Genomic DNA, 14,688 nt, shown 5'->3' with positions numbered 1-14,688 from the left:
AATGCAAAATTTATTTGAAATGCTTACGATGCATCCTCAGCAGTAAATGCAATTACTATACTCGTGTTTAACAAGTCCATGGAAACATCCGACGAGATGAAAATTAGGAAACATTTTCAAACGAGGATTTTGAGTTTACAAAACTTGCAGGAACGTTGACCTACACCATGAAAGTTCGTGGGTTCCATAGAGCAGTTTTTTCCCCCTAAAATGTAGGAATTTATCACATATAGTCGTTAATGGTGAAGGATCCATGAAAAGATGAACTTTCCGAACATGGTTTGCTTTGCTGTTGTGTATCGACCGAATGGTGTATGTACATTAATTAGGATCAATGGGTGAAAGAGAAGTCTGCGGCCCATGACATGAGCAGCGTATTTAATGTTTACATTAGTTTAACATTAATCAGCACCCTCACCTTCCTCCTGTACATGAAACCAGGAATTTACACAAACCTTCAAAACGAAGCACGTTCAACACACGGATCCAACCGACGCCAAACGGGCGAACAAACAAAAATCAATGCAAACCAATGAGAACGAGGCTCGACGGCAGGAAGAAGAAATAATTAATGCCGATAAAAATACCAACCGAATAAAACTGCCGATACTTACAGGCAAGAAGCGTGCGGGCTTGTCGAAATGGTCCCGAGATTTAAATCATGGTCCTGAGATTCGATCAGAGGAGCACAAGGTGCGCAGAGAGCGCGTCACCTTCCCCTCCCCGCACAAAGGTCAGCGTTGCAGGTGACCGTGATCGCTGTGCACGTCGACAAACACGACTCCATTCACGGATGCGCAGAGCAAAAAGCGTCATCAAATCGTGCATTTCATGGCGACCGTATTCCATGAGAACGCCGGGTCCAAGGAATTACAGAAGAGGCGAGCCCCGTTTAAAAAAAAAGAAGAAAAAGTCTGCGAGTGTTGGACAAAGTTGTCCCACGAGTACGTCTTGAACAAATGGGAGAGAGTGCACGATTTGCACAAAGTCCAACTGCAGGCGCAATGCTTAAATATAAATAAATAACACCAATGGTTACATAAGCACATTCAAATCCCATATTCGTATCAGGCTGGGAGACAGTGCGAGATGGAGGGACACCATCTGCTCGTTCTCTTGGGACAATGTGACATATGGCGCGAGCACGCTGGGCATGTCGCCAAGCAACGTGACGTCACTGCTGAAGCGCCATAACAGGTCCATTTAAGAAAAGACTATAGCTTAACCGAGCACACCGTGACCGAAAAATTAAATGAAACTTGGAATTGTGAACCCGCATAGAGTAAGAACCCATAAATAAAAACCACACAGTTTGCCATTCCTCTCACCCTGCAAATAAACCCCACGAGAATAAGGGAAGTTAAAAGTTTATTCAAAATCTATCGATTGTAGATACACAGAAGAGGTAGAAACTGAAAGGCTGGCGTAGAGCAAGAACCATTTAAATGTTTACAAACTTAGTAAAAATCATTACAGCTCAGACACAATAAAACGGTAACGAAATAGTTGAATCTTGCATGGCTGACCAAAATAAAGCCTCCACTATTCAAAATAACCGTTAAAATGGTCCAGGCACACAGCAAAACGTTCCCTCATAATCTGACGTCGTCAAACGATATATTTTAGCCGCCACACAACCCCAATTCTCTATCCAACCTTCTGTTCCCTCCCTGGTCGGGTTCTCCACACCATTCCTGGGACGTTGCTTCGGCATAGCTCCTGTAATGAGTTGGAGCGAATGGGGGGGTTTTTTTTTCTCTCAAAATATCATTTCAGCAAACCATTGTAAAAGAGAATTATGGACAAGCAATTTTTTCTCAAAATATTTCAAAACATTTCGCTCACTGTACAGAGCATTACGGACGATTTTTTCTTCACAAAAAAAAACAAAAAAAAAAACACGAAAAACCGAATGTTGCGGTCATTAATTAAGTGTCTCCACCCTTCAAGGGGGAGAATGAAAGGAAAAAGCAAGCAAAATAAGCCAAATGAAAAAGCAGGCAAAAGAAGGAAAAAGGAAAAAAAAGCAGGCAAAAGAAGGAAAAAGAAAAAGCAGGCAAAAGAAGGAAAAAGAAAAAGCAGGCAAAAGAAGCAAATGAAAAAGCAGGCAAAAGAAGAAAGAAAAAGCAGGAAAAAGAAGAAAGAAAAAGCAGGCAAAATAAGCCAAATGAAAAAGCAGGCAAAAGAAGGAAAAAGGAAAAAAAAGCAGGCAAAAGAAGGAAAAAGAAAAAGCAGGCAAAAGAAGCAAATGAAAAAGCAGGTAAAAGAAGCAAATGAAAAAGCAGGCAAAATAAGCAAATGAAAAAGCAGGCAAAATAAGGAAAAAGAAAAAGCAGGCAAAATAAGCAAATGAAAAAGCAGGCAAAAGAAGCAAATGAAAAAGCAGGTAAAAGAAGCAAATGAAAAAGCAGGCAAAATAAGCAAATGAAAAAGCAGGCAAAATAAGGAAAAAGAAAAAGCAGGCAAAATAAGCAAATGAAAAAGCAGGCAAAAGAAGAAAGAAAAAGCAGGAAAAAGAAGAAAGAAAAAGCAGGCAAAAAGAAAGAAAAAGCAGGCAAAAGAAGCAAATGAAAAAGCAGGCAAAAGAAGCAAATGAAAAAGCAGGCAAAATAAGGAAAAAGAAAAAGCAGGCAAAAGAAGAGAGAAAAAGCAGGCAAAAGAAGAAAGAAAAAGCAGGCAAAAGAAGAAAGAAAAAGCAGGCAACAGAAGAAAGAAAAAGCAGGCAAAAGAAGAAAGAAAAAGCAGGCAAAAGAAGAAAGAAAAAGCAGGCAACAGAAGAAAGAAAAAGCAGGCAAAATAAGGAAAAAGAAAAAGCAGGCAAAAGAAGAGAGAAAAAGCAGGCAAAAGAAGAAAGAAAAAGCAGGCAAAAGAAGAAAGAAAAAGCAGGCAAAATAAGGAAAAAGAAAAAGCAGGCAAAAGAAGAAAGAAAAAGCAGGCAAAAGAAGAAAGAAAAAGCAGGCAACAGAAGAAAGAAAAAGCAGGCAAAATAAGGAAAAGAAAAAGCAGGCAAAAGAAGAAAGAAAAAGCAGGCAAAAGAAGAAAGAAAAAGCAGGCAAAATAAGCAAACGAAAAAGCAGGCAAAATAAGCAAACGAAAAAGCAGGCAAAAGAAGAAAGAAAAAGCAGGCAAAAGAAGAAAGAAAAAGCAGGCAAAATAAGCAAACGAAAAAGCAGGCAAAAGAACAAAGAAAAAGCAGGCAAAATAAGCAAACGAAAAAGCAGGCAAATGAAAGAGCAAGCAAAGAAGCAAATGAAAAATCAGGCAAATGAAAAAGCAAGCAAAAGAAGCAAAATGAAAAAGCAGGCAAGAAGCAAAATGAAAAAGCCAGAAAAAGTAGTAAAATGAAATAAGTAGGCAAGAAGCAAAAAGCAAGCAAGAGTATGATAAAAGCAAAATAAGGAAAAGCAAGCAAGGAGGAAAGGAAAAGCAGGAAAAAGCAAGCAAGGAGAGAAGGAAAAGCAGGCAAGGAGAGAAGGAAAAGCAGGCAAGGAGAGAAGGAAAAGCAGGCAAGGAGAGAAGGAAAAGCAGGCAAGGAGAGAAGGAAAAGCAGGCAAGGAGAGAAGGAAAAGCAGGCAAGGAGAGAAGGAAAAGCAAACAAGAAGGGAGGAAAATAAAGAAGAGGAAAAGCAAGCAGGGCAGAGAAGAAAAAGGGAGGAAAAGAAAGGGCGAAGAGGAAAACGGGAGAGACAATATTAACCACAAGATAAGAAGGAAACAAAAGTATGCTGCATTACCAGTTTGACAATTATAACTAAATTAGCGTTACAAGATAAGATATAACTAGATTAACGAGTTAACATTGCAAATACAGCTATTGGAAATAAAAGTTGACCATGCTGGCTCACTTGAAATTAAACAAGTCCAAGCTCAAACAAGTGAGGCGAAGAGCTCAGCTCAACGCTAAGGCAGCAAGCAAGAAAATAAGGCAAGTTTGGTAAGAAACCGTGGGGTTCATTGATGAGGACAAAACGTTCAGGGTTTACACATGGTGACACACAGGCAATTTCACAAAGTGTTGATCTCTATAGGCATTACCATGCAGACCACCATCCAAAAGGGACGGCGTGCAATGGTCGCATGGATTTTCACAAGTTCATATCAACCGCAGTTATGGACAGTGCCGTTCTGCCCAAAGAGCTTTAACAGCAGGACAAAGTGGTCAATGTGAACCTCGTGAAAAATAAAAACCTCACATTTAAAGCCAAGTGACACCATAAATGCAAGGGTGCTGGAAAAGACAAAATCCTTTACTGGCAAAAATAGAAGCAAATGCAGAAATAAAAACAGAAATAGCAGGAGGAACAAAAAAAAATAAAAGAAAAGAATAGCAAAAAATAAAAATAATAACAAAGAAAGGCCAGCAAAGATAAATGCTTTACAGACCCTGCACATCATTAACATGCTTGGATACAAGTCAGGGTTTTGGGAAATAGTAACAGGCACAAAAACATCTTTGGAAATCAAGACTCCTCGAGTTGATTGTTTACAACGCAGAAAAAAGTTCAAAAATCCTCACTTGGTGAAACTCAAGACTATGACATAAAAAATATTAATACATTTTGTCATTTTCAAAAGGCAGCTGGTCTTGAAGGCAGTTATTAAAGGAATGGTAAACACTTGGTTAGTGTGTGTCGAGGATGGAGGCTTGGGAGTGTTTGTATCAGTTTGTCAGAGTGAGGGAAGGACTGATAGAAATACCCTCTCCCCCAATCTTCTTTGTTCATCTTTAACTCTTTTCTCAGGCTCTCCGCCAGTGCCACCCTCACTCCACCTTCTTTTGATTCTCAACTTCAAAGGCATAATGTCCGTTTCCCTGCAAGCATCTCGATGCGCATCTTTTCCCTTTCCCACCTCTCTCTCTCGCTCCTGTATGTGTTTCACTGGTGTTCTCTCTTCAATGTTCTCCCTCCCTCTTACCCCACAATCTTGTTCATCCTTCAGCCATTTATCTGCAATTGTTTTTGTTTCTCTGCTTCTTCTCTCAAAATCATCATTTCTCCTGTTCTCCATTCCTTGCTCTGTGCCCTCAATGTCCACATCTCTCACTGCACACCCAATCCTTTCAATTGTCATCCTTTTTTCCAAATAATCTCTGCCCGTCCCCACACCCTTCCCATCTTTCCACGTCTCACTTGAGCTCCTCGCTCGTTGGGAATGACAAGATTCAACAAAACTCAGCGTAGAAGGTGTTTGGGGAGAAGCAAACACTTCATCTTCACAATCTTCTTCCACCTCAACCGGAACCATATCCTCATCACTCTCCATATTGTGATTTGTCATAATTATGTTGTGGTTCAACATATAAACCTTACTTCCTTTCACAGAAGTTAACTTTTCTCCTGATCTGGTCACGATACTGTCACCTTCAGCCAAGGCAGAATTGCAATCATCCACAATGTCAGTCTTGTCTTTCTGTCGTTTCCTTCCCGGTGGGGGTGGTAGGAGCTTAAAAGGAAAGGGGTCGGGATGGGGTGGTGAGGAGAGGGAAGGTAAGGGCGAAATTTGGGGGAAAACAGGTGGGGAGCTTGGATTTGGAGTAAATGCAGATACAGTAGGGAGAGTGGAAAGAGAGCGGGTAGGAAGGGCTGGTGGCGAGATGGCACCAAGAGAAGGCTGGGAAAGAGAGGATGATGAGAAAGAAAGCTGGGAGGGAGAGCGAGTGTGAGAGAGAGATCGCAAATGCGTAGGAGATGAGAGTGAAGAGAGAGGATGAGGGCGCTGGGGGTGAGGCACCACAACGGGTATAGCGTGAGGGAGAGTGTGGGGAAGAGCATAAGGCGGAAAAGGACGGGGAGAAAGGTGATAGTTCAGGATCGACTGGGATTGAGCAGAAAGAAACCTGCTCATATCTTCAGTTGAAAATGAAAAGCGAAGTCTGGGACTCATTGCTGGGGGTGATGGTGAAAAAGGGAAGCAAGACTGGGCTGCTGAGGGAGGAGAAGAAAACGGTGGCACCAGTGGTGAGAATGGAAAGGCAGCAACTGGCTCATAGAGGGGAGGTGCAGCACATAATGGGTGTGGAAGAGTTTGTGCGCCAGCAGGAGGAAGAAGCCCAAGGCCTAAAGGAGTGGGCCGTCCACCAAAGCTGCGGAAAGCAGTCCCTATACTTACTCCTGCTGTGCTGTGATTGGCAGGACCAACACCACCAGTGGTGCCCCCTGCAGCTGAAAGAACCTCATCTAACTCAGAATGTGCGGAGGCATTATCACTGGAATCACTGACAGATCCACGAGCAAGCCGCATGGAGCGAGTCGGGGGCATGGGGCTAAAGGGGCCCCCTGACGATGGCCCACCGTCTCCACAAGGACCTCCTGGGTCATGGCTGGGTGATCGCAAAGGTGTGGGCGTGGCAGGGAAAGGGAAATGGGTGGAGCCAGCAGTAGGTATGGGTGGAGCACTTTGCGGCACGGGACCTGCAAATAAAAATGTGATACATTACCATAAGACCAAAACACACAAAATACCCAGATGACCACCTTTCATTAAACAAACATGGAAATAAGAGCAACAGTTCACAAAATGTGTTAGCAGTCTTTGAATTCTGAAATCAACGCAGCAGTCAGAATATGGAGGAAGATATTATATCAAAACATGTGCAAATCGACTTGATGGTGTAGTGAGCTGTAAAGGCAGTTGCAACTAATTTACAATGATAAACTACAGACAAAACAGGATCAGAAGAAGACGTTATAAGATCCATGCAGTGCAAGGATGGTGGTAAACTGCTTTGTTTAGCATTTATTAAAAGTTTACTGGTTTAGATTTCCAACGTTTGTCACCCCAATGTATCACTCCCACCTCTTGCTGTGGGGAATTGCCAGGTTGATGAATGGCCTGACAGGCCAATAAACCTCAACCAAACCTTACAGAGAAAGTTAAATCTCCCTGTGACGACCAACAAAGCAATGCCAGTGAAGCACCTCATCAGACTCTCTCCCAAATAGACAGGTCCATGCCAGGCAGAAATGGCGCCGTTTTCCAGTCAAGGTTTTCTCAGTGGATTTATATACTTTTGATCATACTCTGTCGAATAAGCTTGTGGGCCACCCTGAAATTTGCCTCAAATCCAAGATGGCGGCCAAAAATCCAAAATGGCCACCAGAATAGCTAAAATAGTATTTCTGAGAGTTGCTTTTACCCATAGATGATTTTTTTTCAACTGATTGTGGCCTATTATGATAAAGAAAGATAACTCAGTCATAACTCAGCCATAAAAATTAACAATCGGTACTTTATTAACAAAATGGCCGCCGGGCAACTTCCGTATTACGGAAACTGCTATAACTTCAGTTCCGAGTGTGATAGGATTATAATTTTGGTGTCCAGTCATATGTTTTTGGGGTCAAGGAATCCATATTTGTACTTTTTATTTCAGTGAAATCATTGGTTCATAAAGAAATCTAAGATGGCTGCCAATACTGGCCACCGATGTGGCAGATTCAGTCATGTCTTGTGCTCCATAATATATATTACAATACATTTTGATTCAATTTCTTGGTTTCAAAAGTCTGGTTATCCATTTAGTTGGTTTATCATGACACTAGCTCAATAGATCATCCCCTAAATCATGGATGAACAATAAATCCAAGATGGCTGCCGCTGAACGGCTCCTAGTCAGTTTTGCTTCGTCTACCAAACTACACAGGTTTATAAAATGTATCTGAATTCCCATTCAATATGATCCCCGGCTTTGGTTATGCTTTGGGAAAAATATGTTGTTCAAAAGGCACATAATCCTCAGTTACTAAGATCAAGATCAAGATCACTCTCTTCACTCTGAAAGTCTGAATAAAGTCCACAGGTATCCGAAGAAAGTTGTTCCATGGTGCTCTCCGAATTAAGGCTTAAGGACGTATCAGCAATGTTGTGCCTCATAGCAGCTGTAAGGGAGAAGAGCATTGAAACACACCTGGCAGCAGAGAGAACGCTTCTTCCAAAGTGCTTTGCTTTCGGGCACATCAACTATGCTAGGTACCTGACATTCCAACACGTCAATCTCCAAAATCTGAAGGTGAATCACAAAGATGCCTGGGATGATCTGTTGCAAAATGGATTCGGAGGGTCGATGACTGGCGAGCCCTTTTCTACGATCCATGGGGACTTGATCACTGAGACCACAATCAACAGAGAGGTTAAAGTCCGGGGTGGTCCAATGCAAGGCGGTTACAGTACCAGCAAGCAGACAACAGATGCGTTCATAAAAACGAGTCACTTAATGGCAAAGCTCAGAGGAAGATTGAAGGAAAGGTTGCATATCCTGACCTCTTCAACTCACAAGGAAACAACAATAGGGGCACGGAGGCAGCATGACAACATGGTTCGCAACCTAGTCATCCAATTGGATAAGTACTTTGACCCTTTTCTGATTGGTTCTGCGCGTCACATGAAAACTGGAGTGGAAATTAACCAAGGTATTGTCAGTGGATTGTTGTCATCAACCGAAGCAGGAGAGAAACAATTCCAAGACTTTGTTAACCTTAGACTCAAGGCTACTGGAGAAGGCAGAATGAACATTTTTGACAGGATTGTGAATCTCAAGATCAAAACGGGCATGGAGAAGGTCAAGAAAAATCCAAAGGCAGTGAACGTTCTCAAGGAGGATCGACAAGCATTTGGTGTGTTGGTAGGAAAGGCAACTACCCCTGAAGAGGCACATTCACACCCCCTGACAACTATTCCACTTGCCCTTGCCACACCAGAACGAGACATTCGACAAGGTTCTAAAGCAGCGCTGAGGAACTACCTTATTGAGGAATCTTCATCAACTACAGAGGAACCGCCAAATAGAAGCAACTGGCTGATTGACGGAATGGCAGCTGTAAAGTCAATCCCGGCTCAACAGACTTGGGGAGAATACACTGATGCCCTATTGAAATTCTGCATGCCACCAAGCCAGTCAAACCCAAAACAGCTTGGGATCATATTTGATTCCTACTGTACGTCCACTACAAAGGAGTTAACCCAACGACGCCGAGGGATCTCTGGTAGAAGAACCCACATCACAAGCCCCGAGCAGAGTATGCCCAGAGGCAAAGATTGGGACGCATTTCTGCATAATGCTGAAAACAAGACTGAGCTGATTAAATTTATGGTCACTTACTTCAAAAGTGATTCAGTCAGATCGAAACTCAGAATTCCACTCACCGTGACAGAGGAACAGAATACATGGTTGATCACGCAAACTAAGTTTGAACAACTTGAATCCTGCAACCATCATGAGGCTGACACCAGGCTTGTTCTTCATGCAAGCAAGTGCGAAGGTCCGGTTGTGATTAAGGCTTCAGATACAGATGTACTGATCCTCTTGAGCTATGCCTATTCTGTCTGCAAACCACCACAAGACTGGTTCATGAAGATTGACCATCGGTACGTCAGTGTCAAGAAACTAACGACTCATTTTGGAGATGAAGTGTGTCAAACTCTCCCAGCATATCATAGCATTACTGGATGTGACACGACATCATTCCCATTTCGCATCGGCAAAATCAAGCCATTGAAGAAGATGTTGAAACAAGAGAAATCCCATCTACTCTCTCAGCTGGGCAGATCAAATCAATCTTTTCAAGATGCTACCAGTGCTAAATGCTTCTTCAGAACCTGCATGTATTCTGGAAGTGAACAAGAAAGCTTTGTTGAAACAAGGATCCGAACGTACAACACTCAAAAGGTGAAATCTAGTTCCAGCATCCTTCCAGACGAGAGTAGCACCAATGAACACCTCAAGAGGAGTGACCTTCAGGCATGGGTGTGGTACCAGTGTCTCAAGCAAAACATTGAGTATCCTTCTATCACTGACAGAGGATGGGAAAATACAGATGATGGTATCAGGCCAATATGGTTTACCTGCCCGCAACTCCCTCCAAGCCTCTCCAAGAAAAAGAGCAAGAAAAGACAAATTCAAAGTAAGTATACTAAAAATATATCATTACTTTGATCATTGCTTTTCGTTCCTGTCATAAAGTTCCTCCAATGTATTCCCACTGGCAGTGCATTCATCCAGATTAAATATGTGTAACCTTCCACTTACAGGTCTCGCGGAGTATGATGCAGATTTAGAAGATACAGTAGAAGAGAGAAGCCAGCCTTCAAGGAAGAAGAGACACAGGAATACAAGCAGAAAACATGTACAAGACAGTGAAGTTCACTGTAGAGAAAGAGAAAAGCAAGGTAGATAAGTCCAAAATGCAATCGTAATTTTGTTATTTTTATATGATTTACTGTTTTGAATCCCGACTATATCCATTCACATTTTTTATAGGTATCGGTGGGGCAGAAGAAAGAGCAGAAGAATCTGAAGTTGATGAAGAGTACCAAGGAGATGGGGAAAATTCGGAGAGCACCATGGAACAACTTTCTTCGGATACCTGTGGACTTTATTCAGACTTTCAGAGTGAAGAGAGTGATCTTGATCTTGATCTTAGTAACTGAGGATTATGTGCCTTTTGAACAACATATTTTTCCCAAAGCATAACCAAAGCCGGGGATCATATTGAATGGGAATTCAGATACATTTTATAAACCTGTGTAGTTTGGTAGACGAAGCAAAACTGACTAGGAGCCGTTCAGCGGCAGCCATCTTGGATTTATTGTTCATCCATGATTTAGGGGATGATCTATTGAGCTAGTGTCATGATAAACCAACTAAATGGATAACCAGACTTTGGAAACCAAGAAATTGAATCAAAATGTATTGTAATATATATTATGGAGCACAAGACATGACTGAATCTGCCACATCGGTGGCCAGTATTGGCAGCCATCTTAGATTTCTTTATGAACCAATGATTTCACTGAAATAAAAAGTACAAATATGGATTCCTTGACCCCAAAAACATATGACTGGACACCAAAATTATAATCATATCACACTCGGAACTGAAGTTATAGCAGTTTCCGTAATACGGAAGTTGCCCGGTGGCCATTTTGTTAATAAAGTACCGATTGTTAATTTTTATGGCTGAGTTATGACTGAGTTATCTTTCTTTATCATAATAGGCCACAATCAGTTGAAAAAAAATCATCTATGGGTAAAAGCAACTCTCAGAAATACTATTTTAGCTATTCTGGTGGCCATTTTGGATTTTTGGCCGCCATCTTGGATTTGAGGCAAATTTCAGGGTGGCCCACAAGCTTATTCGACAGAGTATGATCAAAAGTATATAAATCCACTGAGAAAACCTTGACTGGAAAACGGCGCCATTTCTGCCTGGCATGGACCTGTCTAAAAGTGTGCTCCTGCCAAAAGTCAACCTTTTTCCAAACCCTGCCTCCTGTCTCTCATGCACTTTTATATCACGTGTTGCAGGTATGCCCTGGCCTCTTCAAAGCCCAGCAACACTTCAGCATGCCCTCACTTATTTTTGTTTGGCCAAGCAGCCATACCTTGTCCAATAAGGACCGATTCGAGATTCATGGTGAGTTACCAGTCATGTGTCAGCCACACCTTACATTTGTTTTGACTACAATGATCAACAGAGTTCACATTTCACGACTCTTATGCTTTATGAACACTACAAATATGTGAAACTATTCTAGGTCAGTAATATTCATGCATGTTCTAAATTTGAAGGCACATAACAAGTCCCATAATAACTAGAAAGCATTTCAAATCGCAAAGCCCATCTGCATCCACTTTGTAATCAAACTAAACTTGACAAAAGCAATTGCTAAAGAAAAAAAAAAAAAAAAAATGCAAGTTTTATTAACTAGTGTTCTGCATTTTCTCACAATAAAGGTTTGTTAAAAATTTGATGACAATAGCTCAAATGGTAAAAAGGTAAAAAGGTTATGTCCCAGACACACTGAAGCTCAATAGTAAATAAAGAAAAAAAAGATTAAAACAAACCCGGCCATCTCGCGCTGTGCGGTGGATGGGCTGACAAGACCGACAGTATTTCTGCTCAGTAACTTTGCCCTTTGATCCAATTATTAATTACTAGTGAGGTACCCATGCCATGCACAGGTGGGTGCCTAGAATCTCATAAAATAGAACGGCACTCTTCGACATCACGACATCGACTGATATGCCTCCGCAAACATTATTAAATCATAACACATACTTGTACAAACTTTGATTGAAATCCCTTTAGCTGTTCTCAAGTATTACATTCTTTACCCGACAAGACCACTAATGCCGAAATCTAATCAGTTCATCTTTTCATCATCATATCTATATTATATTCTCCGTAGGTGATTCTGTGAGTCTGTCCGGGGGTGGGGCTATGCCCAGTCTGGGAGGGGCTTCAAAAACAAATATCCACCATGTTGTTTACTCACATAGCTTTGAGGCCTCTTTTGTTAGGCCCACGGTTTCTTACTCTCTCACACAGTTTTATTTAAACTCTAATTCGATCTCATTTCATTTTACACAGTCGCTAACATGGTTTTAGACTCGGTTGCAAAAAAACGGGAATAAAATTAGATTAAAGCTACCGTTTATAGAATGAAATGCATTTTCAAAGGCCTGCAACATAAAGGCCATTCAATGAGTCTCCCTCACGGCTTTTTATCGACTCTAATTCACCATCACAGTCGCTGGGATGGTTCACGTCTCAGTTTCTACTAAAGTTGAGAAAATCGGCGACAAGTATTCCAACAGCCATTTTGAATGTGTTGACTGTTATGTGGTCACAGGAAAGGAGAGAGGGGAATGAGAGGAGAGAACGTTCCCAGGACTTCGTTATTTATGTTATTACTTAGTAAAAATACAGCGAGTGAATACTGAAGTTTGGGATTAAACCAGTCAAATTATATACTGTATTTACATATTCCTGGGGTGTATATACAGAGTTTGTTTAAAGCGAGTCACTCTTTTCCAACCATGGAATTAAACAATACAGTACTTCAGAAATGTACATAATAATGTAAACTAACTATTGGTTCACGAGTTATCAAGTGACCACTATATTCGTCATGTGTGTGCGTCTGTGTTTGTGTGTCTGTGTCTGTCCGCAGCATAACTACCCGATGATATCATCCGATCTTAATGAAACTTGGGTGGGAGGTTGATATCATGATCTAGTTGTGTCCTGCCTAGAGTGGGCAGATTGCGCCCATTGTGGGCGGAACCACGCCCGAAAAATGTCTTTTTCGGGGGTAATCGAGTTCAAGCTACATCCTCTCTGAGGGGTTTGGTGGAATTTGACAAGGGTTTCGATATTTGGTTAGGCCAATGTCATGTGTCTAGCCCCACGGACCTCGATGTTTCATTTTTATTTGCCCATTTTATTTATTTATTTATTATTTTCATTTCATTTTTCACCGAATTTTCGGTATTGTGCAGCTAACTAACCTCAACTGATTATACATTATTTCCATCTTATTTCAAGGTCAGTAACCTTCGTTTTGGCATTTCTGGGCCTGGCCTGTCCAGGCCTGTTTCGGTTACAGTCCGTCCTTTGTCATTGAATACCGCTCGCTCGTGAACCATCGTCGTCTCCTGACTTGTGGAATACAATATTTATTGATAACGTTTGGTTTTAATCTATTTTTACTTTGTAAAGCGAAAAGTTTGATACTTTCAAGTTTAAAAATGAAAAAGTCATGGCTCCATTGGCCTCCGATGTGCATTTTAAGACTGAATCAACACGTCTTCGATCATAAATGACTTTTTGAAGAAACAAAGGTACATTTTGATTACAACTCAAGCAAAGGAAACCAGGCAATGCCTGTTTCTTTCGGAGTGGATATACACCACCCAAACAAGATGCGGTTCACAGCTGTAGGAAATAAAATCGTGCTGTGTAAAAAAAATTTTTTTTTCCCCGCACGAGTTAATCTCAGTGTGCATGGACATGTAATTCACAGATGTAAAATAAATAAACACAGACGGGAAATTGCCAAGATGTTTTTTCGTTCTTATTTTATAAGCTATGTGCACGTACACTTTAAAGAAGTTTATTTGAAATCTTTAATTTAAAAAATGTCATTTTGTATGCTGTAACGAAAAGAGTAACTTTGGTTTTCGCGAGACAGAAAGGTGTAATGTAATGTTCTTATAGACCACCCAAAAGACTTTTTTTCCCCTGGAGGGACTTTTCCATTTGAGCTGTATTCTTAATATAGTCGGAATGTTTCATTCATCAGACGTAATCACAATAAAAAGTTGCAATTAGGTACTCTGCACGTGGGGAGAAGGGCGGAACATCGTTTACGCGTTGCTACTCGCGTTTGTAAATGCTATCTCCAAAATGAATAAAATAATAAGGTAACAGAACGAGACCCCCCCAATGAATGTTAACAGACGGATGCTGAGCAACAAAGACATTGGAATGTCATGTGTGCTCAGCAAACCTATACAAGAGCAGCTGTAATGAATCCGGATGAAGTATCGGATAATATTGTTGACGATCATCATTGCGGTGCGAGTCCGATGACGTCACCATGCGTGTACTGTTCTGCGAAACATTTCATTAATAAATGAACAGGACAAGGGGCGGATTTACACTGTTACTCCAAGAGAAAAGTTCAATTACCACTAATATTTGCCGTACCTACTCAATTGGAACAAATGCGAGAGTGAGGGGGGTGGGGGCCTGGGGGGGTGGGGAGCCTAGGAGAGGGGGGGGGGTGGGGGGTTGTCAGGTGCCTAGGGAAGAGGGGGGTGAGCAGGTTGGTGAAGGGGGAGAGGAGACAGAGGGCGGAGGAGAGGCGACTGGGGGCGGAGGAGAGGCGACTGGGGGCGGAGGA

General features: G+C 41.6%; 1 protein-coding gene and 1 long non-coding RNA gene across 4 annotated transcripts in view; one reads left to right on the top strand and one right to left on the bottom strand.

Annotated features, from left to right (window-relative positions):
- Window positions 1–4,226: 4,226 nt before the first annotated feature.
- The window catches only part of LOC137419110 (uncharacterized), an 87,167-nt gene continuing 76,705 nt past the window's right edge, over window positions 4,227–14,688 (bottom strand). For 2 of the 3 annotated variants that reach the window (XM_078782703.1, XM_078782710.1), the window contains exon 5: window positions 4,227–6,413. In XM_078782703.1, coding sequence (XP_078638829.1) covers window positions 4,669–6,413 — 1,745 coding nt within the window. In that variant the 3' untranslated portion in view covers window positions 4,227–4,668. The remainder of the gene's footprint in view (window positions 6,414–14,688) is intronic. The other variant, XR_013624199.1, reaches the window with a different exon arrangement.
- Window positions 10,036–10,815, top strand: LOC137436256 (uncharacterized). Its single transcript, XR_013624200.1, has 2 exons — window positions 10,036–10,167; window positions 10,259–10,815. It is a non-coding gene; the product is annotated as an uncharacterized LOC137436256 (long non-coding RNA).

This window comes from Myxine glutinosa, chromosome 1 (genome assembly GCF_964187855.1).
Source record: "Myxine glutinosa chromosome 1, kmMyxGlut1.1, whole genome shotgun sequence".
Taxonomy (NCBI): Eukaryota; Metazoa; Chordata; class Myxini; order Myxiniformes; family Myxinidae; genus Myxine; species Myxine glutinosa.
The sequence above is the reverse complement of the archived record's forward strand: the minus strand, read 5'-3'. Positions and strand labels throughout refer to the sequence as shown.